The sequence below is a fragment of the Triticum urartu genome, chromosome 2A, assembly GCF_056163025.1.
Source record: "Triticum urartu cultivar PI428250 chromosome 2A, HENAU_Tu73, whole genome shotgun sequence".
In the NCBI taxonomy this organism is placed as follows: domain Eukaryota; kingdom Viridiplantae; phylum Streptophyta; class Magnoliopsida; order Poales; family Poaceae; genus Triticum; species Triticum urartu.
This window is the reverse complement of record NC_141874.1, coordinates 617710502-617735320: the sequence shown is the minus strand read 5'-3', so window position 1 is coordinate 617735320 and position 24819 is coordinate 617710502. Positions and strand designations below refer to the sequence as shown.

The following is a 24819-nucleotide window of genomic DNA, read 5'->3' as shown; positions in this document are numbered from 1 at the left end:
GGAGTATGAAACAAAATACGTCGGTTCTCTATCTCAGATAGTATTTTCTGAAATTTTTCAAAAGAAGTTATGTTTGGAGGGTAGGAAACGGCGAGTCAATTGATATATGGAGAGACCCGTGGATACCTACCAGTCCGGAGAGAAGGGTTTTGTCAACGAGAGGTAATACTGTCGGATGTGGGGTTCCGGCAAACCCTTAAGGTTCGAACACTGAGGCGCGCGCGAAGTCTTTTCCTCCCACCGATCTATGCCCTAGCTCGCTAAGATCTCGCGGACGAACTCGACGAACTCGCAACACAGAAAGACACAAGATTTATACTGGTTCGGGCCACCATTGTGGTGTAATGCCCTACTCCAGTGTGGTGGTGGTGGATTGCCTCTTGGGCTGATGATGAACAATACAATGGGAAGAACAGCCTCTTGAGGGTGAGGTGTTCTCGTGCTTGGCTAACTTGTGTGTGTGGGGATGATCTTGCTGACCCGTCCCTGCCTATGGTGGTGGCTAGTCCTATTTATAGAGGCCCTGGTCCTCTTCCCAAATATTGAGCGGGAAGGGAGCCAATAACGGCGGGCAAATTTGAAGGGGGGCAGCTAGTACAAGCTATCCTGATAAAGGTGGTCTCCGCCTGCGAAAGGCTCTGGTGGTGACGCCGTCTTGGGCTCCACAATGACCTCCGTCTTGCCGTCCTTCTGGTCTTGGTCTTGTTGCACCGATATGGCAACCTTTGCCTGATGCCTCGGTACTCCTCGCCTGCGCTGGCCTCCTTAGCACCAAAGAGGAAACAAGGACGCTGCGCGCGCTGGCGCTCGCCTGGTGTCGATCGTCATGGCTCACGTCACGAGAGCCTCATGAGGTTTGCCTCGCCTTGTTATCTCCGCCCCTCGTGAGCCTGCCCGACCAGGCCACTCCAGAGGAGGTCTTGTGTCGTCCGCCTCGCGAGGCTTGGCCCCTCGCGAGGGTCTTGGATGCCTTGTTGATGAAGATGGGCCGTACGGCCTGCTGGCTTAGCCACGCCGCGGGCCGCAGGCAGGCAAGTCTGGGGACCCCCATTCCTAGAACACCGACAGTAGCCCCCGGGCCCAAGGTGCGCTCGGGCTTGGCTTCACGGCGAAGCCAAGGGTCAAGTACGGAGCACCGCGGGCCCCCAAAAGCCTGCGACCTCGGTTGTCGCGTGGCGGTTGATTGGACGTGGGCGTCTCCGTTTTCCCACGCTGCCTCGGCAACTGCACGACTTGACAAGTCTCTGCGACATGCAAGGAGAACCATCATTACCTGCGATCGTGGGAGGCGCCGGTTGGCCTTCTCTTGCTATAAATGGGGAGGGGGCGGAGTCCCCGTCGCCCATCTCTTCCTCGCTTGCTTGCTTCTTCTTCGCTCCATTGCTTGCAGTGTCACCAATGGCGCCACGAAAGAAGTTCTCCGCCGCCGAGAAGGGAAAGGCCCCTCGCGAGGGACCCGGCTCCCCGGCGCCCAAGCACGGGCGCTGCCGTTCGCGCAAGCGCACCGCGTCCCCTGCCGCGGCCCACCGTCGGAGCAGCGCCGCGACACGCGGAGGGGTCGTCCCAGCCATGGCGATCCAGTTGACGAGGGGAGGCGTGCTCTGGTGGCGCCCCCCCCCCCCCCGGTCCGCGCTTCCACACGATGGAAGTGTCGCCGGAGTTTGTCATCTGGTCGGAGAACCCGACCGGCAACTGGCTCCCACTTCCGCGCTTCTTCGCCGACGAGCTGCCGGCCTCCGGTCCAGGCAGACTCTGGCTGCAGGCGGGTGGTTGCTGTAGCAAGGCTTCTTGGGTTGCAGTCGCGACTTCCGTCGCGGGCAACATAGCTCTGGCCCGCGGCTGGCAGACGTTCGCCCACACGCGTGGCTTGGGCAGGCGGTGCGCCCTCCACTTTAAGTACGATGGTGGATCGACCCTCTACGTGAGGGTGTTTGGGGAAGATGGTCGCCGCGCCGGGTGCTGCCCCGAGGAGAACGATGGTGAGGAGGTGCTCGGTCTCGGGGACGGCCGCGACGAGGATGAGGGCGAACCTGCCCTCGGGGGCGGCCATGTCTTGTCCAGCTACGGCGGCTCTTCCTCTGGTGACAGTTCCAGCAGCAGTGGCTACGACCAGCCGCCGCGCCCGCTTTGAAGGCGGCAGTGGGTCATCTCGTCGTCGCGCCTCCGTGAAGCGCGAAGAAGGATCCGGCTAGGCTCGGGGTGCCGCTAGGGGTCTGCCTCCGCGGATTGCTGCAACGCCACTTTTGTTTTACTCTTTTTCCCGCATCAAGAATGAAACCAGTATGGGCCCAGGGGGGCGTGTATCGAACTATAGTTCCTTGGTTGTTGCACTATGCGTGTTGTTCCCGTGTTGTGTCGTTATTTCGTGCGAAGATAACTTAACCTGGTATATTCGGGACGCCCTCTTCCTCACGAGGCGCTCATTTCCTCGTGTCCATCTTGCCTTGGCGGCCTGCATTCGCTCGGGAACTGCAAAAACTCGTTAGGAAGTGCGCTAAAAGATTTGTCGATCACCCTGGCCCTGACCTGGCGCTTTGTGTTGCGGTACCCGAGGGGCACGGACTAGGAGAATCACACCAGCTTTTGGGCTCGAACGAGGGTGGCTCGCGAGAAGGCAGAGAAGGGGAAAGAAAATGCTCGCGAGGGCACCTGCCTAGCCCCCTCGCGAGGCATGCGAGAGAGAGAGCGCGAGCAAACCCAAGCCGGAAAAATCCAGTGAGAGGTGAGGGGGTCAGATCAGCAAGGAACGCCAAAAGCAAACTTCGATTAAGGAAAAGCAAGCCAACTATGGAAAGCAAATGAAAAGCCGCGTCCGGCACCTAATCTAGTCTTCAAGTCTTCTCACCAGCACGGAGCTAAGTGCTGCCACTAGGCGTGGACGGGAGCCCCAGGACCTGAGGCCGGCGCTCCTGAGACTCTGGGGCATGTACAGCCCCAACTCATTATTACGTGAGAGTGTCACGGACGGCGATTCTTCACATGCACTGGGCCTTCTTCACAGGCTCCGGGCCTTGCTTCACGGGTAGAACTTCCGGAGGTGCTGGATGTTCCAGGCGTTTTGGATTGGTACCCCGTCTTGTGTTTCCAGGCGCACGGCGCCAGGCCTGGAGATGTGGACGACCTTGAACGGGCCCTCCCACATTGGTGAAAGCTTATGCAACCCTTCCCTGGAGAGGACCCGCCTCAGGACTAGGTCGCCCGTCTCGAGTGTCCTAGAGCGGATGTTGCGGCAGTGGTATCGCCGCAATGCTTGCTGGTACTTCGCCGCCCGTAGCACAGCTTTGTGGTGACGTTCCTTCCCCAGCACGAGGTCCATCCCCCGCGTGGCGTCCTTCTGTATTTCGTCGAACGCCAGGACCCATGCGGAGCGATGCTTGACCTCGTGAGGAAGGACCGCTTCAGCTCCGTAGACGAGGAAGAATGGAGTCTCTCCCGTTGGCTTGGTGGCGGTGGTTTGGATGGACCACAGTACGGACTGGAGCTCGTCGTGCCAGCCCCTGCCGCAGGCCTCCAGCTTCTTCTTGAAGGTCCTGGTTTTGAGGCCCCTCAGGACCTCTGCGTTAGCATGTTCGGCCTGTCCATTACTCTTGGAGTGGGCCACCGAAGCGTAGCAGATCTGCATTCCAAGGTTAGCACAGTAGGTTTTGAAGAGGTAGTAAACTGTGAACCGTTATCTACGATGATGCGGTTGGGGACCCCGAAGCGGATTACGAGGCCCTTGATCAACTTGACAGCAGAGCCGGCTGGGATGGTACGGACGGCTTCCACTTCCGCCCACTTGGTGAACTTGTCGATGGCGACGTAGAGGTAGCGGTAGCCCCCTGGCGCCCGAGGGAACGGGCCTAGGATATCCAGCCCCCAAACCGCAAATGGCCATGTGAGTGGGATGGTTTGAAGACCCTAAGATGGCTGATGGATTTGCTTGGCGTGGAACTGGCAAGCTTCGCAGGATTTCACCAGCTCGGTTGCGTCGTTGAGTGATGTAGGCCAGTAGAATCCACTGCGGAACACCTTGCCGACGAGGGTCCGTGATGATGAGTGGTGCCCGCAGTCCCTGTCGTGTATGTCAATCAGCAACTCCCTTCCTTGATCGTTGGATATGCAGCGCAGCGTGACATCGTTCGGTCGTTTCCTGTATAACTCGCCGTCTTGGATACAGTATGTCATGGCTTGCCGGGCCACGCGCTCCGCCTCCTCTTCCTTCTCCGGCAATGTCCCGTGCGTTAAGTACTCCTTGAATTCCTTGGTCCAGCATTCCTCCTGGGGCTCGAGCGCCAAGAGCAGCCGAGCTCCTGAGGTCGGGCCACAGGCTGGGGCTCCTGTGGCCTGAGGCTGGGGGAGCTCCTCCCGAGGTTGAGTCGTGCTTGAAAGAGGTGGCGCAGCTGATGGCTTGAAGAGCCGCTCCTCAAAGACGCCTGGCTCCTGTGGTTGCCGCTTGGATGCTCTCCTGGCGATGTCGTCGGCCTCCTTGTTGGTGCCTCGAGGTACGTGCTACAGCTCTAGGCCCGAGAACTGTTTCTCCATCTTGCGCACCTCCACGAGGTAGGCATCCATATGCTCGTCCTTCGGCTCGTACACCTTGTTGGAGAAGTTGACGAGGAGTTGTGAGTCGCCTCTGACGGTGAGGCACTTCACCCCTAGAGTCGCCGCAGCCTTCAGGCCAGCTATGAGGCCTTCGTATTCTGCGATATTGTTGGAGACCTTCTCGCCGTGCTGAAAGCAGAGTTGCACGGCGTAGTAGAGCTTGTCCTGGGTGGGCGAGACGAGCATTGCTCCAGCCCCCGCGCCCTGGTGCGCGAAGGCGCCATCGAAGTACATGACCCAGCCGTCCGGAGCATCACTTCCTGAGGAGGTGGATCGGGCTTCTCCTTCCTCAAGTGTCGGGCATCCGTCCATTCTGCCACAAAGTCAGCGAGTGCGGCCCCCTTGATGACCCTGGTAGTGCTGAACTCCAACTGGAATGCTTGCAACTCGATGTTCCACTCAGCGACCCTTCCGACCGAGTTAGGGCTCCTAAGCACCCTCTCCAATGGGTAGGCTGAGACGACCTTGATGGGGTGGCCCTGGAAGTAGTGTCGCAGTTTGCGTGAGGCCACCAGGAGTGCGAGCAGGAGTTTCTGGGGCATGGGGTAGCGTGCCCTCGCATCCCGTAGTACGGTGCTGACAAAGTACACCGGGTGTTCGATGAGGGGCGGCACACTATCGAGGCTCGGTCCTGCGGAGATCGGGGCATATCCTGAGGTGGGAGGATCCCTGAGACCTGATTGTCCTCGGGGGCGTCTGCGATGCCGCCCTGCTGAGCTTGACCTTCCATCGCTGATGCCTTTGTTGTGCCTTCCTGGCCCCGCGCCACTTCAGCCCTGGCTTGGCGCGGTGCGCCCTTGGTTTGGCGCTCCTCCCGAACCGCCACCAACGCCGCGCTGGCGGAGTACGGGGTGGCATCAAGGTAGAGTACCAGAGGCTCGATGGGCTGTGGTGCCACCATCACCGGGGGGCTAGTAAGGTATTTTTTGAGGTCTTGGAAGGCCCGTTCGGCCTCCGGGTTCCACTCGAAGGGGCCCTTCTTCTTCATGAGCTTGAAGAAAGGTAAGGCGCGCTCTCCTAATTTGGAGATGAAATGCCCTAAAGGCGGTCACCCGCCCTGCTAGCTTCTGCATCTCTTTGAGGGTCTGTGGTGGGCTCATGTCCTCGATGGCCTTGATCTTCTCTGGGTTAGCCTCGATCCCTCTGTGAGATACGAGGAATCCCAGCAGCTTGCCAGAGGGGACGCCGAACACGCACTTCTCCGGGTTGAGCCTCAAGTTCACTTGGCGCAGGCTCTCGAAAGTCTCCTCCAAGTCTTGAATCAATGTCCTCGCCTCGCGAGACTTGACCACTATGTCATCGACGTAGGCCTCTGCGTTTCTCCCGAGCTGCCGCCCCAGAGCAATGTGCATCAACTGTTGAAAGGTCGCGCCCGCGTTGCGCAACCCGAAGGGCATGCAGGTGTAGCAGTACACCCCACATGGTGTTAGGAAGGCCGTCTTCTCCACATCTTCCACTGCCATCTTGACTTGATGATACCCTGAGAACGCATCTAGGAAGCACAGCAGGTCACACTCGACGGGGGAGTCGACAATCTGGTCGATGCGCGGGAGTGGGAACGGATCTTGGGGGCAGGCTTTGTTAAGATTGGTGAAGTCGATGCACATCCGTTCCTTCCCGCCTTTTTTTGGCACTACGACAGGGTTCGCCAGCCATTCGGGGTATTGGACCTCCCGGATGGCACCTGCCGCTTCCATCTTGCGTGTCTCTTGTACGATGAAGGCCTGCTTCTCAGTGGACTGCCGTCTTGCTTGCTGCTTCACGGGGCGGATGTTGGGGCACACCCTTAGATGATGCTGGATCACCTCCCTCGGGACCCCTACTAGCTGATTGGGCTCCCACGTGAATATCTCCTTGTTCGCGCGCAAGAACCTCACCAGGGCTTCTTCTTGTTCCGGGTCAAGGCCGGCTCCTATGGTGAAGGTGGCTCCTGAAGACCCGTCCTCGCTGACCGGTACCTGCTTGGTTTCCGCCTTGTCTTGGGTGAACAGTTGCTTCTTCTTGGTGGGCGCGGCCTCCCTGGCCGCGGGGGCACCGGCGTCGGTGGGTTGTGTTGCTGCCGTGGTCTTGAAGGCGAGCCTGAGCGTCGTCACGGCCTCCTTAGTGTCTCCCTTGATGGTGAGGACGCCCTTGCTCCCTGGCATCTTCATGAGGTTGTAAATCGGGTGAGTCGCCACCATGAACTGAGCGAGAGCCGGGTACCCGAGGATGGCGTTGTACGAGAGACCGACGCGAGCGATGTCAAAGTCCACCAGCTCAGTGCGATAGTTGTCGCATGTGCCGAAGGTGACAGGGAGGCGGATCTGCCCCGGGGAGTGGGCAGCTCCACCACCCACTCCCGAGAAGGGCTTGCTGAGGCCGAGCCGCTCGAGTGGCACGTGGAGAAGGCTAAAGGCTTCTACGGAGAGCAAGTTCAGGCCAGCACCGCCGTTGATGAGGGTCTTGGTGACAGCCACATTGCAGATGGTGGGCGTGCAGAGCATCGGGAGCATTCCGGAGCCGACAGTGGAGTCGGAGTGGTCTTCTGAGCCGAAGGTGAGGTCGGCCTCTGGCGCAGCCCAACCCGGCGGAGCCCCCGGGCGCCTGGAGGTGGCCCCGATCTGACGGAGGAACGGCTTGGCGTGGCGGTCTGACGGTGGTGCTTGAGAGCCGCCCAGCAGGGCCGCGACTGCATGGTGCGTCGACACCGCGTAGCAAGCAGTGAAGAGGTCGCGGAGCTCCTCCCAAGATGCCACCGTGGATCCGGGAAGGTTGAGCAGCCAGGCGCGCGGCTCGCCGGCGAGGGCCATGGGAAGCCAGTTGGCCATGACCTTGTCGTCACCCCCGGCTTCGAGGACGGCCTCCTCGTATGTCAGTAGGAAAGCTGACGGGTCCACCGCGCCATCGTAGCGCGGCGGCATCTCCGACCTAAATTTGGGCGGCCACTGCACCCGCCGCAGGGCGGGGGCCAGGGCTCGGAGCCCCCTGGCCTCGTCATCAACACTGACCGTCGGAGTCGGCGATAGGGCGCCTGCCATGTGGGCGAAGCGCGGTGGCGACGGAGCGCAGATCGACGGAGGGGAAGCTACGGCGCACCCCTACCTGGTGCGCCAAATGTCGGATGTGGGGTTCCGGCAAACCCTTAAGGTTCGAACACTGGGGCACGCGCAAAGTCTTTTCCTCCCACCGATCTACGCCCTAGCTCGCTAAGATCTCGCGGACGAACTCGACGAATTCACAACACAGAAAGATATAAGATTTATACTGGCTCGGGCCACCATTGTGGTGTAATACCCTACTCCAGTGTGGTGGTTGTGGATTGCCTCTTGGGCTGATGATGAACAATACAATGGGAAGAACAGCCTCCTGAGGGTGAGGTGTTCTCGTGCTTGGCTAACTTGTGTGTGTGGGGATGATCTTGCTGATCCGTCCCTGCCTATGGTGGTGGCTAGTCCTATTTATAGAGGCTCTGGTCCTCTTCCCAAATATTGAGCGGGAAGGGAGCCAACAACGGCGGGCAAATTTGAAGGGGGACAGCTAGTACAAGCTATCCTGACAAAGGTGGTCTCCGTCTGCGAAAGGCTCTGGTGGTGACGCCGTCTTGGGCTCCACAATGACCTCCGTCTTGACGTCCTTCTGGTCTTGGTCTTGTTGCACCGATATGGCAACATTTGCATGATGCCTCGATACTCCTCGCCTGCGCTGGCCTCCTTGGCACCAAAGAGGAAATAAGGACGTTGCGCGTGCTGGCGCCCGCCTGGTGTCGATTGTCATGGCTCACGTCACGAGAGCCTCGTGAGGTTTGCCTCGCCTTGTTATCTCCGCCCCTCGTGAGCCTGCTCGACCAGGCCACTCCAGAGGAGGTCTTGTGTCATCCGCCTCGCGAGGCTTGACCCCTCGCGAGGGTCTTGGATGCCTTGTTGATGAAGATGGGTCATACGGCCTGCTGGCTTAGCCACACCGCGGGCCACAGACAGGCAAGTTTGGGACCCCTGTTCCCAGAACGCCGACAAATACCGTGATTACCAAAGTGGCTGAGTTGATTGACCCTTATTTAGGACAATGGGATGAAGACCTTGTGCGGTCTGTTTTCTCACATGTGGATGCAACCAGAATCCTGAAGTTTCATTTTAGTCTGAATAGCTTTGATAATTTTGTTGCATGGCATTATAACCGAAACGGGATGTTCTCGATGAAATCGGCGTATCACGTGGAATGGAGACACCAGTTCGGGAATTCATACCAAACTATGGCGTCATCATCTAGAGGATCGAACCCAATCTGGAAGAAGGTCTAGGCACTTTCAGTTTCCGGTAAGGTCAAAACTTTTGTGTGAAAAGTGTTACATGGAACCATTCCCGTTAAATCAACTCTGACGAATCGTCATACTGAGACGGACGACCAGTGTCGAATTTGTCATGATCATCCGGAAGACCTGAAACACTTGCTATTTGAATGCGCACCAGCAAAAATGATGTGGTACACACTAAAACTAGAACAAGCGGTATCAGATGCATGTATTGTAGACAGGTCAGACTCGACTGTCTTGGAGGAGTTGTTGGATTCATCAACTGAGTCGTTACCCTCATCTATCTCAGGTAGGGATTGCGGAGGTTGTGGCGATCGCAACATGGTACATCTGGTGGATCAGATGGACAGACACACACAAGGAGAGGACACCCCCAGCAACGAATTGAAAGTTATCTATTCTGTCCCCATGCACAAAGTTCACCAAGACAGCTCAGAGTAATAACACAAGAGAAGTAGTTAAATGGATGAAACCAGATTCATGTCAAGTTAAATTAAATGTAGATGCCTCGTTTCATTTTGAAGAGGGAGAAGGGGCGACGGACGCGGTTATCCGTAACAAGATAGGCAATTTCCTTGCAGGTGCATGTTTTTATGTTCCACGCCCGTTACCGGCCACGATGATGGAAGCACTAGCAATGAAAAAAGGCCTTGAACTGGTGGCATCTTTGGGATATCACCAAGTTCGTTGCTGAATCTGATTGTTTGGAGGTGATTGAAGCTTGCATAGGAGGACAAACATGGTGGAATAAAGAAGCTGCAGTTTATGCGGATTGTATTGATCTGGTGACGGAAATAAGAACAGTGCAGTACTCTCACTGTCTCCGAGAGGCCAATGGTGTTGCACATGAGATAGCAGAACATAGTTATGAAAATCATTTATCTTGTAATTGGGTAGATGATCACCCTTATTTTCTTACTGAATATCTCATGAACAACGTAACTGTGCTTATTTGATTAATAAAGTAAGCCATGATGGCATACCCTAAAAAAAAGGCCCTCCTTAGCACCAGACACATCCTTCAGGCGCCCACTGCATGTAACAACAATAATAATTGCATAAAGGCACGACAAGCCTTGTAGGAGCTTCGTTAACTGGCTCGCGCGCACTGCAAAAATGGCACCAGTCTACTTGTTTGTTGATGATACAAGAAATTTTACAACAATCATGATATTTTGCTTTGCTTCCACTTGAGCTAACTTTATGTACATGTAAGAAAGCTATGTATCAGCAACTGCTATATGTACAACACTACAGCGGCCTGAAGCCTCCCTGCATTTTGTTTCAGGAATGTTTGCCACGAACCCACCGCTAGTGAGAAGCACAAAAAGTTCCTTAGCTTGCAAACCACGAGCAACCTGCGTATTTGTTTTAAGAAAATAAGCATGAAAAATAAATCCCAGGGCAGCCACTAAAAGCAGCAAAAATGAAAAACATATTTCTAGGGCAATCTGTACAATGCACATACAAACAGTAAATAAGCCTGCAATTCAGATAATTTAAACTGAAACAGGAAATTCATGCAGATTGCAATCACTAAAACAGCATATAAAACATTAATACTTGGTTACTGGTGAAGATGCAATATAATTTTAGTTCCAACAGGGAATGTAGTTAAGATATTACCATGTTATTGGATGACGCGCAGCCAACGAGCCTAAGCCTTCTGACATTACACCTCTGCGTATACTACATTGAGCATCAAAAAGCAGAAGCGGGCTCCGGTGTATGTATAACATTCTGCGGCAGCTCCTCAGCGGGGTCACAAAGATGGAAGATTGGCTTAGAAATGTCCTCACTCCTATCCTTTTATAGTAGACATACTTGCCTTTTCCTTTTCCATTTTCTTCTTCTCAGCTTCCACAGTTCGAGCATTTTCATCACGTGATTTCTTGAACATATTCACGAAAATAACCAAAATCGACGTAACTGAGAACAGAAAAGCAAGAAAGCATCAAGGAAAGATCAAAAAGTAAATACTGTTGTGCTAAAACAACTAAGTTCATATCAATACAAAAACAGAAGCATGTTGACTCAATTCATAATGGAACTAAAAGAACAGAGAATGCCACTTGATAGACCATTCCCTAGAAACAGCAATTCGATTCGAAGAAATGCACTGTCTGGACAACAAAATGTTTGGACCTATGAGAGGAACTTCCTCAAGGGATTAGGGGCAATACTTTGAAGTTATTTTTCCTTCTGCTAGTGCGATCAGCGAATTGTCATAGTGAAATTGATAAATATATTACTCAAAGATGTAACTTCACTGACCACCTTCGGCGTATGATGAGCTACATATGTGGACATAATTAAGAGAACAATGCCTAATAAAGCTGTAAAATATTATAAAGGCCACACAAAACCTTGCTCAAAAGGGCAGCGAGCTGGATCTTCACCAAAATACTGAGCTAGGGAATCAGCATTCCTTCCCTGCAAAACAAATGTCATCAAGGTCTTACACAAACATAAGGCGTTTACAGGAATAACTTTTATGGCAGGGGCTCACCACTTCTGAATACAAGGAAATGAGGGACCTAACTACAGCTTCTGCCGAGTCGAGAAAGGATTTCAATGCCTGCAAAAGCAACTGATCTCAGTTCACTCGTAAAAGAATCATTACTGATATAGCACAACTAATCTCATCAGATCTGCTTGCTTTAGAGTTTAGGAGTCCCCGAAGGTCACAACTCCTACCGAGTCCAGAGTTCGGACTGTGCGCGGTGTTATTGCTGAGCTTGATGCATAAAAGTGAATGTCGATGATTCCCTGAATTGCGTATCACTTCTGTTCAGTAGCTAGCAGAACATTTTGTAAGCCAGCACATTCTTTGACTTTATGTTCTGAGCAATTTGTTCAAGACATGGAGCCTTGCAGCACTTCTTTTCAACTTGAGAGGTGGTGCATATTTATTCCATTATAGAAGCGGTTAGTGAATGGATGATGCAGAAAAATATGCACTCTGTGGTTCTACTATACATAAAGTTCAGAGAAACACTGAAACAAGTACACATTGAATGTCTGGGGATAGCTAATTCAATAATTTTATAATAATAACATGGTTTAAGTTGTGTCATTTCTTGTCCTGAGCAAGTAAAATATAAGCTCCTTAAACCAGTGGGCTAAATGTAAACAGAACAAATATGCTCAACATCCAACAACTCTGAAAAATAGACAAAAGGGAATTATTTCTGACCTTGCGGAAGCCAACAGATATTGCTCCATCGTTCACTGAAGCAGCTAATTCCTGCTCGACCTTCTCAAGACCTTTGTTTATTGCTTGCATTTCTTCAGCAAGCAACTTCAATTGGATCTGGGGTGATTAACAAATGCAATTGTGGAGCAACATATTTGATGAGTAGCTCGATGGTCATCCAAAATTGCTATTAACAGATAACTACAGTACCTTCGAAGCTGCTTCCAGATGAATCAAGTCTTTGTCAAAATCAAGAAGCTCAGGCAACTTTTCAGCAAGAAGCTAGCATGTAATAGAGAAAGATAAGGTAAACTGCACAAGCTTGCAAAAGCAACTGGCAAAAGGACAGACCCAGTGCTAGAAGCTCCCACACCAGGTGGGGCCTGGGAAAGGATTTTATACAAGGCAAGCCATACCCCTGCATAGTACAATGCAGAGAGGCCGCATTGAACCCAGGAGCAACTGCCAGACTATTAAAAATATGCATAGGTACATGCAATTAGAAACTGAGTCAAAATAGCTAATCTTCCATTAAGCTGCAGAATACTAGATAAACAATTGCCCACGTGCACAGCACCATAATTTGGGATACCGGAACGAGGCTGATTCCTGGACAGTGACCAGTAACAGCCTGCCGTTTGGAGTTTACATGAAAACCATGACTATGCAGAGAACTGGCAGAAGTTTACAATCCAACTAGCAACTCCTGTGGAAGCCATCGATAACATTTACACCAATGACCCCTCACTTCCCAAGGGATTGTGATTTATATAGGTTATATCATCAAAAGGCAGCTCAAGATTAAGATCCAGGATAGGTATTGAGGTGCCTGCAGCTGGCCAGTTCCAGTTCTACGCTCAGACCAAGCATCAGATGAGACCGCTCTTGAGAAAAACTAATCCAATCAGATACGATCCCAATTAAGATCAGATTGTTCATGCTCCTAGAACTTACAATCGACCAGTAAATTTACCGACACTGAATCCAGCCATCAGGGTGAAACACAACAACCTGGTGACAGGCTAATAATGGGTGTTCGGAGCACCCTATTATTGTTTGTTTGATCTGTATTAGTAATTGATACACCAAGAGCTGATCCGTGAAAGAAAATCTTGAGCAGACTGAGCTAATATGCAACAAACAGACATCTCCCACAGAGTCATGACTGCAATTGCCGTGAAAACATCATGTATTTCAATAGTTGAGGCTGATATTTCAAACGGTTTTAGAGTTCAGGGTTGAAAAATGAACCTCTGCTTGAGTTTAGGTTGGAAAGTGGACTTTATTCCTATATAACATATTCAAACTATGACAAGATGCATGATTCCCAACTTTAAAGGCTCAGGTAAATTACTGTTACTAAGCTACTAGCACAACAAGATTGCATAGGAGTATAGAAAAAAACATGTATCGTAAGTCCATAAGAAGTGGCATAGTTTTCTGCAGTAAGATATTAAACCCTAACCAGCATTGTATTATTGTGTGGTATGGCCAGTGCTGAAGATGGACTGAGAGGAATCTTAGCATGCAAACCAGTGTGCATAGCATAACACTTTATGCCGAGTGCATACCTTGCATAAATAGTGCATTAGTGTCATCTTATTGTTCCTAGCTCGAGTATCCGATAGTTTAAGAAGACTATCTAATCTGAAGCCAACAGCAGAACCTGTTCAGCACAACACCGTATCAGACGATGCTATTAAACAAAAGGCATTCCATGCAAATTTTCTACACTGATTTGGTACCTCGAGCTGTTCCTTGATTCAATGCATTCCCTAATGTGAGAATGGTCTGCATTATCTGCCGTAACTTCAGAGACTCTTTCACCTGCACAAAATAAAACATTAAGCCAGTCTACGTGTAAGTTAAAATTTTACTCAAGAAAGAGATGATACAACATTGTACCTCTTTTGTTGCATCATTTATGGTGGTTAAGTTAGTTCTTAACTCATCAGCCTGACAAAGAGCAAGACATCACATTACAACTGCAAGTTATGGAGAAAGTGAGATAATCCAAGTAAATTAACTGATGGACGAAGACAACGGACCTGTGTTGAGAATGCAATTCTGAAAGCAAAAACTCTTAGTTTGGACTCGACGCGAGGAACTTTCATTAGCTCCAGGAAAAACTACGGCAAAGTTGAAAGCTTCAATAAATATATTCAAAGTGGCACACTATATGCAACCAAAATATTAAACCAACCTGTTCACATTTTCCAAGCATTTCTTTGTTGCCGTTATAGTTCTGAGCTCATAGAGGAAAAGGATAGTGAATTAAGACAAAACAGCATCAGATACTAAATGATAAGGAATATGTTACAGATCATGAAATGCAAAAAACAAAAGATAGTAGTAAGCAGAAGCACCTTCAACATCTCGATTTCTTCGTTTGTAGGGCAAAACTTAATGAGATTCTCCACTTGGTCATTATCAAGAACAGACGTATCCAAAGCCAAGATCGCGCTCTGCAAGATACAACCATTTCAGAGAAAATTACATAGGAACACTAAAAAGTATCAGGCTAATAGACATTTGTTAACAGCACCATTTGAGCAGATTAATAATGTCAGTGTGATAAATTAATTAGAAGATAAAAAACGTGGATCGAGAAAGCAACACAACTCAGCAGTAACTTGCATGTATGATAACCATATACAGTGGTTTTACATTACCAAAAGAGAGTCTGAAAGGCATTTAAGTTTCTCAGTGCCATGTAGGCTTACGCAGCCTAATGTTAGACCACTGTATGAGTGTAAATTAAACAAGAAAAACCTAGGACTTATAGTAATAATTTTGTGATGGCAGAAACTTTCATGCATAGTGTATGGAAGATGTTAGCAAGATTCATGTACATCGCCGAATCTATTAATGTATGATAGCATACAAGTTTACACTTAAGCAAATACCAAAAAAAATGCAGATGAAGGTTGTCAACAAAGGTATTAGCTCCATCAAAAGTTGTAAAAGAATAGAAACAGGAAAAGGAAAAGTAATATGAATACAAGCTTCAGATATTCAGGATAGTACTCCCACAGCTCAACAATGTAGTGCATATAGATTTTTTTTCAAAAGTCAAACTTAAAAAACTTTGACCAAGTTTATAGAGAAAATTATCTATATCTATAATACCAAACATATACAAGATGACAATATATCTCATGATGAATATAATAATATGCATTGCATATTCTAAATGTACATAATTTTCTCTACAAACTTGGTCAAACCGTCAAAGTTTGTAAATTTTGGCTTCCGAAAAAATCCATATGCACTCTACATTATGGAACGGGGGGAGTATAAATAATTACATCATCAACACAGCACAAAATTCTCTGAGATGTCACTATTCCACGGGAGAAATCATGTGCATCTTTTTTTGGTCAAAGAGTAGAGAGGGTAAGTAATAACCCACAAAGGATACTCACAATCATATCAGGAAGAGGCATTTTGATTTTGGTAAGCATGATCTCACAATTATTTGCTCTTCTCATATCAACCTGTAATGAAACTAGCAGAACAATTAGTCCATGGCCTAATGGAATCAACAAAATTTCTCTAACTCCTCATGCTAGAACATAATGCTGTTGATTGCAAATAACTTAAGATGTCAAGAAAACAGAAGTTTGGTGTGGAATGATAAATGGAACAAGAATGCGAGAGAGAAAACTATTCAAAAGTTCCTTCAAAAGGACACCTATTGCAGAAGGAAGTAGCATACATATGAAAACCATAATTTCATACTTTAAATGGAAAATACATCAAAATAAGTTGGTGTCAATCAGTTGAGCACTTGCAAGGAAATAAAATATAGATTCACTTAAGAAAGAGCAGTAGTCATGCATATCGTATTACCATGAAACAGTTTTAATCAAGAATGGTTTGAAAAACCTGAGATTCAGGGCTTGATAATTCAACATACCACGAAAAAAATCAAATAACAAGTTTAAGGTAACAAGTATGAAAGGATTAATGTGCTTAAGGTAGAAGCACAAGAATGAAAGTTCAAGAAAATTCAAGTTCCCTAAAGAAAATAAGTGCATTAAGAGTGTAAGTTTCCATACCAGGTGAACAATTTCTGGCTTGCTAATAGCTGAGCCACGCTTCGTTCCTCCTTTTTCACTTGCATTGGTTGCAACAGCAGTGGAGAACAAGGTCTCTAATTCGGACATATCAATATCAGGAGCCCTGCAAAATAGTGCTCGACAGCATGAATAAATACAGTCTCAATACAGAGATTTCCCACATGTTAAACAAGGACATAGAATGCCAGACCCATGTATTTTCTTTAGGGAAGCTACCAGCCTCATGTGGCCTACTACTCAACCTCTTCCCAAAAAGGGGGGAAGCTACCAGCTTCCTATTTATTTGGATTGTTTTTGCGACTGTAGCATGATATATACTCCCTCCGTTCACAAATATAAGATGTTCTAACTTTTTTCTGAATCAGATGTAGACACATACTAGTAAATGTGTGCGTGCAATGCACGTTGATATTAGGTAATATATTAATTACCATAAATATTAGGTAGGATATTATTTGCGTATTAATTATGTGATTAGCATTGGCATTAATATTTGGTATGATATTAACTGCACACTAAACATGTTGAGCGCTCACCATTGGAGCAGCCTGAGTCGTTGGATTGACCTGATTTGACGGACGGGATCTGTTGGATCTGCCCCTTTGGGTCTTTTTATATTGGTATAGATATAGATATAGATGAAATATCCAAAACATCTATTTGTGAATGGAGGGAGTAGTTCATAAACAACGGATGTTGAATTTTATGCCTAGTGGTTTCAATGATGTAAAATCATCAACGGCTGAATTAAATGCAAAAATATTGGCAGCATAACAGTTACCTAGCCTGATTCCCTTGATTTTGGGCATCCGCCCAGAGACTTCCTTGCATTGCTCGTGTAACTTTCACCCAGTGCAAAGGCTTTAATGAAGCTTTCTTTGGGGGGTTACTTTGAAGCGCCAATCCCATGCCACGACCTTTTGCTGATCCGGTTGCTGCTCTTCCCCTTCCCAATACTGGAGGTGGTGCTGGTGCATTTGAGATTTTTGAGCTTGGTGGTGGAGGGGGTACAGTTCCAGGTGGTTTTGGAGCTTGAGGTGGTGGGGGTGGGGGTGCAGGAGCTTTCTTTCCTGACATTCCAGGTGGAGGTGGGGGTGGGGGTGCAGGAGCTTTCTTTCCTGACATTACGGGTGGAGGTGGGGGTGGCGGTGCAGGAGCTTTCTTTCCTGACATTAAGGGTGGAGGTGGTGGTGTTGGAGGAGTTCCTTTAATAGCGCCTGCTGGCAATGGTGGAGGTGGGGGTGGGCATGGTGCACCAGGTGGAGGTGGAGGTGGAGGTGGTGGAGGAGGTGGCCCTTTCACCAGAGTGGCAGTAGTTGTAGATGTTCTGTCAGAAGTGGCAGGGGGGCGGGGTGGAGGTGGAGGCGGCGGAGGGCATTTCTTAGCTATTCCTTGAGCTTGTGGGAGAGGTGGTGGAGGTGGTGGGACTGAATGACGTTGAACATTTTGCCGAGGCTGCAGGGTCGGTGCAGATAGAGGAGCTCCTGTCCGAGAATTTGGCAGGGGTGGTGGAGGTGGAGGCTGTGGAGAAGATACATTACTAATCCGAGGTGGTGGTGGTGGTGGTGGCGGCGGCGGTGAGAAAACAGGTTTGCTGCCACTTGGCGGCGGCGGCGGCGGTGGTGGTGGCGGCGGTGGTGAGAAAACAGGTTTGCTGCCACTTGGTGGTGGTGGTGGTGGTGGCGGCGGCGGCGCCGAGATAATAGGTTTGCTTCCATTTGCTGCTGCTGGTGGTGACACCTGTGCCGAGATAGCATGTTTGTCTCCATTTTCTGCTGATAGTGGTGGCGGCTGCCAGCTAGGTAACTCGTGCTGTAATTCTCCTGACAGCAGACTTTGTTCAGTTGAAAGGCCACAAGATCTACCATGTGGAGGAGGAGATGAAGTGTTCGCTGAGGAAGTAGCTGCACAAATTGTGATAGTTATGAATCAGAGTTTAATTAAGATGATGGGAAAAAGGGAGAGAATGTAGAGCATGAAAACACCAGGTCCAGCAACAGAAGTTTTCTTCGAAGGGCGTATTCCCTAAATAATTGAACATGGCAATAAAGTTCAACAAGAAAAATAACTTGTGTAAATAGATGTACCAATAGATTCAGAATCTTCAGTGGTAAGAGAACGATCAATGTTCTCTGAGTCAGATGAGTTCCCACCATGTTGAACCTTCTCATAATCTACTGAATAACCGGAATCAGAAGCCGCAGAATATTTTTCTTCATCAGAATCCAGTGGAGACATTAGTGGCATCTGGAGGCCAACTTTAGCTTGGAACTTCGAAAGCTCTTTCATGTCGCTGAGTATTAGCTTTTGAAATTTATCTTGCAGAGAGTTTGCTGAGAATTCTTTGAGCAACCAAAAAGCAGCATTGTCACCGCTTTCCATCCATTCAACATCATTGAAGAGTTCTTGAACAGCTGAAAAGGCTTCAATTGGTAAACCACCTTTCATATCACCATTCAATGTTACTGTTGGAGCCCTTGGAGGAGAAATGCCCCCAATTTCACAAAACAGTACCTGCACTTCCAAATCTGCATCAGTAATTGATTTCTTGCCTGAAAAATTCAAATGAGTACGTGCATTGCTCTTACCTCTGCTCTAAAATTCTTCGGGTACCGATCTTTTGAACCCCAGAGTATATCAACATCATCACTATTCAGCATCAGTACATTTGAACGGATAAAAGCAGTATTGAACATTATCCGGAACATCATAACTTCCTTTTCTGGATCAAGATCAAGATGTACGCACTCCAGAACAACATCTCCCTGGACTGGACACTGGATATCAATTTTTATCACATCACAGTCCTCCTGCATGAAAACAATGCAGATTGATGCAAAATAAAAATAAATTAAGAAAGCAAACAAGAACTTCATGTGATTCTAATTATCACCTACCTGTCGATAGTGGCGCAAGGACTTCTTCTTAGGCATTGAAAAAATCATGTCAGTCATGCTAGCATTCTTGCCAAGAAGATTTCGACCGAAAATTCGGATCAATGGCCTACATCCATTATCAGAATCAAAATTTGGAATAGCTCGAAGGATCAGACAATCCAAAGAGAGCGCCCGCTCCATAGGAGGCCACTCTGGAGAGATATTTCTTCTGGCTACATACTGCATATATCGAAGCTGAGACGGCATTGGGTTGAGTGCAGAAAATAGCTGTAGGAACCCTTTAGGGGCCTCACGGTGAACAATGTCCAGAGTTCTATGTTCTGCGCTGTGCAACTTCTTGAAAATAAGAAAACAAGATAGCAGAAATGCCAATGATGGCCAGCCCCCTCTCTCACAATGGAGTAGTACGATATTTTGGCTGTTCCCAGTAGATAGCCAGTGTTCACAGACACGAAGAAAATGCTGTATAAGAGATAGAGGAAGCACTGGACAGCCTTCAAAATGACGTGGGTAGTCAATTACTGGAATATCATATTCATGTAGGATATCAGCAAGCTGGCTTCTCTTATCCCCATCTCTGAAGTTAATCGCCAGAAATTGAGATTCTGCATGCTCTTCATGCAACTCTGTAAGAATTCCATTCAAATAGACTGGGTACATTCCATGCGGCAAAACTTCAGTGCAGAAGCATGAATCAAAAACTGCAATATGGCATAAGATACCAAATTAATTGGAATACAAAATAATGAATCAATAAAACAAATGAGGTGATCAATATAAAAAAAAAAGAGTAACAACACTTCAGAAGCTTACCATAGATCCTGTCAATGAACTCCAGTAGTCCATCGGGAGGCCTCTTGTAGAAGAATCTACTAAGCAGTGACATTTCATGTGAATGAGGAGTTGTTGTCAAATGTGCTCAAGATTCTGAGAATTGCTCACTTCAGCTTCAAAAAACAATAGATCTCACAATGGCAAAGGGTAATCTGCAAACTTCAACACCTCTGTAAATAATAGAACAAAACGAATTAGACTTAGCACTTCAAACGCCTATGTTAGCTAAGCATGACACTTTAACAGATGATCCATCTCATGGGTCCAGGTCTCATTACCAGACATTAGAGCAACACCTACAAGCAAACTACACTTAAGCAACAATTCAGCCTGCTCGAGTCGGATAGAACTTCTCTACGATGACAGAATAAAAGACTATATGTATGAGCCAAACCATGAATTGGACACTTCAAATGCAAATTATAACAGTCCCAGAATCCCCCCCCCCCCCCGATGCACCCCGCGCCAGTCACACTATTATAATCAGAGAAAGTACACACGATAGTCTCAGCGGTCCTCGTACTGAGGTATTGGAGCTAACAATCCCGCCAGCGACAGTAAGACTGTGAGAGACATAGATGCATCGTTCGGACGTGCGATATTTGGGCAAAAGCGCAAGATGTGGACGTGTTATACTAACCAATAAAACTGGAAACCTAATGAGAACTCAAAACAAGAAGGAATAGAAACATGTTGCTAAATTAAAACTGCGAAATGAACGAGACCGAGGACCTTAGCAGCCGCTGCGTCTACCACATCCAAGGGCGGATCTAGATGGTGTGCACAGGGACACCCAAAATTTGTGGAGGTCAGTAGACGTTGAACTCATCCCTGGATGGCAAAAGACGCATACGTCAAAAACAAGTAACCAACACCGGGGACGGGGTGGAACCAGCAGGGATGCGGTATCCCAATAAGGTAGAATGCAAACAGCGCCGGCGTTGAGCGTGAGCGGCAGAGAGGATGAGTGAGGGGTGAGGGACTGAGGCGCCCGCGGTGATGGTAAGCTACTTACGGCGGCAGCTATAAGGCACAGCAGCGGTAGACTGTAACTAGTGGCAGATCTAGGATTTTAAAATAGGATGGTCCACCTTAAAAGAATTGGCACATCCTAGTCCAGCATAGCTCTTCTTTGCAACGTGTTTCCAGAAAAGAAAAACAATGTTTACTGTCCTCTTTCATTCTTCAACAATTATACAAGAAATAATACGTCTTATCAGTCCAAATATTCTAACAATCATAATTGGACAACAGCAAATGAATCAATCAATATAAGGTTTGAATCATAAATAAATTGCGAAATTGGGAAGATTGGAGAATGGGGCAACAGCCGTACCTGTGTACTGTGTTGAATCGTGGGAGGGCTGGCTGCTGCAGGGTGCAGGCTGTGCCGCTGGAGGGAAGCTTTGTTGCACGCCGCCAGCCGCCAGCCGCCGGGCAGGACTGCTGCGGTCTGCGGACTGGGGGGCTGGGAGCAGTGGACTGCGGGGGCTCAGCAGCAGGGTGCGTGGGAGGGCGCGACGAGGCACGAAACCACGGAGGCAGGCGGGAGGCCGAGGCGGCGGCGACGAGTGGCCGGCGAGGCACAGAGGTAGGCGGGGGGCGGCTGCCGGCGAGTTCAGATCGGGAATTGGGGGGTGAGTGCTTGCGGACCGGCACGACTGGCAGCTTGCTGGGCTTTGGTTAGGTCATGGACTCGGGAGCGGTGGAGAGGAAACGTTTGGAGGAGATGGATTTGAGTTTTTACTTGATCGAGAAAAAGATATCTGATCCAGAAAGAAACAGACTAGTAATGGGGTCCTTTCAAAATCCTGATTTTGTGACTATTTGTATCTCGATTGGAAAAAAAATTAGAGACCCTTAAAAAACTTCTTATTTTATCATGTGACTGTGTTGTCTATTTTTATTATCATTGTCAAGAACAATGGCGAGCGAATGTATAGTGCCTCGCTCTCTAGCTGACCACTAGTGTGTTGCTCGATGTGTGCTATGTGTCACGCGGGAAAATGAGACAATGCTGGAAGTGATTTGAGTTGGCAGGTTGAGACCGATCACGGTCTACTCCTTTTAAATGTTCAATTTGACAATGTCAAATGAGAAATATCGAGCGGGCCCTCACTATCTGATCTATTTGCTATCACAGTGTACCACGTCATCACAAATCCATCCATCCGTTCGATTGACCACGTGTCACCAGATTTGCGGCTCATGAGTTCAACCTCCTAAACTCCATCCCCGTGTTGGCTCCACCTTCCTCGGCTCCTGACCTTCCAAAAACGCTAGAACCAACGTGGCTGCCAGATCATGTGCCTTCCCTTTCCCCTTCCACTTCTGCTTCGTCTTGGTTCGTCTAAAAATTGTCATGGCTGCAAGATGCCTCCTCCCCCGCTCGCCAGTCCACGTCAAATCAGATGTCGCTAGTACATGTATATGCGCTTAGCCGCCGAGTGGTTGTTTATCCCTTCGGCATCTCGATTCCTTCCTCGTACCGCCGCTCGGCCGATTCGGGAGGGAGAGACGGGAAGGATATGGCATGTGGTGACTGCGAGGGAGAGAGAACGCAGGGGAGCATGGTGGAATGCGGTGATGTTGTAGACATGACAGTCTTGAGATTACATATGGCGGCGGCTAAATTTTACGTACGTTGTCGTGGTGGCTGTGTAACTAGGAGAATTTGTTGTGCCCATGAGGGATGTTGGTCTCCATGCTCTCAACTCTACCAAGACACATCCCAAAACCCCTGGCTTCTCCTCACTCCTAACCACATGTCTTTTTTTTACTCCATGCTCTCAACATGAGGCCAGCGCGGCTTTGGAAGAAATCAAAACACTTCTGGCTACCAATACCGTCCTAGCCGCCCCTCACCCTAGTGAGCCGATGCTGCTATACATCTCGGCAACCAACCAGATTGTTCGCGTCATTCTAGTCGTTGAGGGCAACATGGAGGGACACAAGTTCAACGTGCAAAGGCATGTGTATTATGTTTCCAAGGTACTAAGCATATGTGAAACGAGGTATCCACACTACCAAAACATAGCCTATGTCGTGTTTATGGCTTCTCGGAGCTCTGGCATTACTTTCAGGAATGCTCAATAATCGTGGCTTCCGAGGTGTTGCTTAAAGACATCATAAACAATCGAGATGCCACCGGTCGCATCTTGAAGTGGGCAATTGAGCTCCTCCCTTCGAAATCCTATATCAATCATGTCGTGCTATTTAAGTCCCAGGTGTTGGCTGATTTTGTCGAAGAATAGACGAAGGTCGAGCTCCCTAAAGAGCATACGTCGTACTCCAACTTGATAATGTACTTCAATGACTCCAAAATGCTTGTCGGGATCGGAGCTAAAGTGGTTCTCATCTCACCCACTGGTGACACCATGAAGTACATACTCTAGATCATGTACACTGGTTCCAACAACATGGCGGAATACGAGGCTCTGCTTCACGGACTTCAGATGGCGGTATCCATGGGTATCTATCGTCTGAAGGTCTGAGGCGACTCAAAGCTCGTAATATCGCAGATCAATGGTGATTTCGACGCCAAGGACCCCAAAATGACATCCTACAAGGATGCGGTGATAACCATGTCAGCTCATTTCAAGGGCTTAGAGTTCCATTATGTCCAGCGAGACAACAATCAAGCTGCAGACACGTTGGCATGAATGGGTGCACGACGAGAAACTGTGCCTCAGAACACCTTCCTTGAATGGATGTTCAAACCATCCATCAAATGGAAAGGTATTCCTGAGCTGGATAAACCAACTGATGGGGCAAACATCGAAGAAGTCACCCCACCGGCCTTAGAGCAAGATGACAAACACAGTTGGGGGCTCGAAGTTGGAAGTTACTACTTCAGCTCGAGATCATGGTTGTCATTGCGCCTTGGACTGACCCTTGCATACTTGATGCGCAAAGAATTGCCTGATGGCCAGAGGGAAACATGGTCCATCGCCCAATGATCCACCGCTTACAAGGTTCATGAAGGAGAACTATATAAGCGCAACATCACCTGTGTCCTCCAATGTTGCATTTCCAAAGAAGAGGGGAAGCAGCTCTTGTTGGAGATACATTCTGGCACATGTGGGCACCATGCAGCTCCTCGGACCTTGGTAAGCAAGCATTCCGAGCAGGGGTTTATTGGCCTATAGCATCGGCCGACGCATGAGAGCTGGTGGACAAGTGTGTCGGATGCCAGCTCTTCACTAAAAAGAGCAATTTATCGCTCATAGCCTTAAAAACAATCCTCATCATCTAGCCATTCGCAGTCTAGGGGTTGGACATGGTCTGACCACTCCAAAAAGGAACAAACGGCAAGAAATACTTGTTGGTTATGGTCGACAAGTTCACCAAGTGGATCGAGGCACGACCAATGGCCTCAGTAAAATCAAGACTTATGATCAAGTTCATCTCAGATGTAACACATTGCTATGGATTGCCTCACAGCACCATCATGGACAATGGGTCAAACTTCACGGCCGGCAAGGTGAAAACACGGTGTACTCAACACAACATTAAGCTCGACTATGCCTTGATCTACAACACACAAACCAACGGGCAGGTGGAAAGGGCCAACAGATTGATCTTAAAGTGGTATAAAACTGCAGCTGGTTTGATCTCTCAAAGAAGCCACAACAAATGGGTCGAATAACTTGGCTCTGTGTTGTGGAGTTTACACACAACCCCCAATAGGTCCACGGGTTATACGCCATTCTTTATGGTGTACATCATTGAAGCCATCTTACCAAGTGACCTCATACATGATGCACCTCATGTATGCTTGTACAAGGAACAAGAGGCCGAGCAAAGTTTTCAGGGCGACCTTGTTGCCTTAGATGAAGAGCAGGATGTGGCTAAAGCACGATCCGCCTTCTATCAGCATCAGCTGTGAAGGTACCATCATCGCGAGGTCCGAAAAAAGGCCTTTAACATCGGTGATTT

General features: G+C 48.7%; 1 protein-coding gene across 3 annotated transcripts; it reads right to left on the bottom strand.

The window, feature by feature from the left end:
* Positions 1-9909: 9909 nt before the first annotated feature.
* Positions 9910-21606, bottom strand: AFH14 (Formin Homology 14). 3 transcript variants are annotated; one of them, XM_048702596.1, is made up of 20 exons: positions 21218-21605; positions 19861-20051; positions 19048-19748; positions 18739-18960; positions 18238-18664; positions 16932-18054; positions 16130-16253; positions 15494-15565; positions 14435-14533; positions 14272-14313; positions 14117-14197; positions 13974-14024; positions 13814-13895; positions 13640-13734; positions 12279-12350; positions 12069-12185; positions 11382-11450; positions 11239-11305; positions 10499-10801; positions 9910-10230 (listed from the first exon to the last, which is right to left on the bottom strand). In XM_048702596.1, exons 2-19 carry the CDS (start codon positions 19931-19933, stop codon positions 10674-10676), a joined length of 3645 nt encoding a protein of 1214 aa, XP_048558553.1. In that variant the 5' UTR covers positions 19934-20051; positions 21218-21605; the 3' UTR covers positions 9910-10230; positions 10499-10673. The 3 variants fall into 3 exon arrangements, with proteins under 3 accessions (XP_048558553.1, XP_048558555.1, XP_087400693.1); XM_048702598.1 differs by lacking the exons at positions 9910-10230; positions 10499-10801; positions 11239-11305; ... (1 more) ...; positions 12069-12185; positions 12279-12350 and adding an exon at positions 12576-13233 and having other exon boundaries at positions 21218-21606; XM_087544567.1 differs by lacking the exons at positions 9910-10230; positions 10499-10801; positions 11239-11305; ... (1 more) ...; positions 12069-12185; positions 12279-12350 and adding an exon at positions 13261-13356 and having other exon boundaries at positions 21218-21606.
* Positions 21607-24819: the final 3213 nt, after the last annotated feature.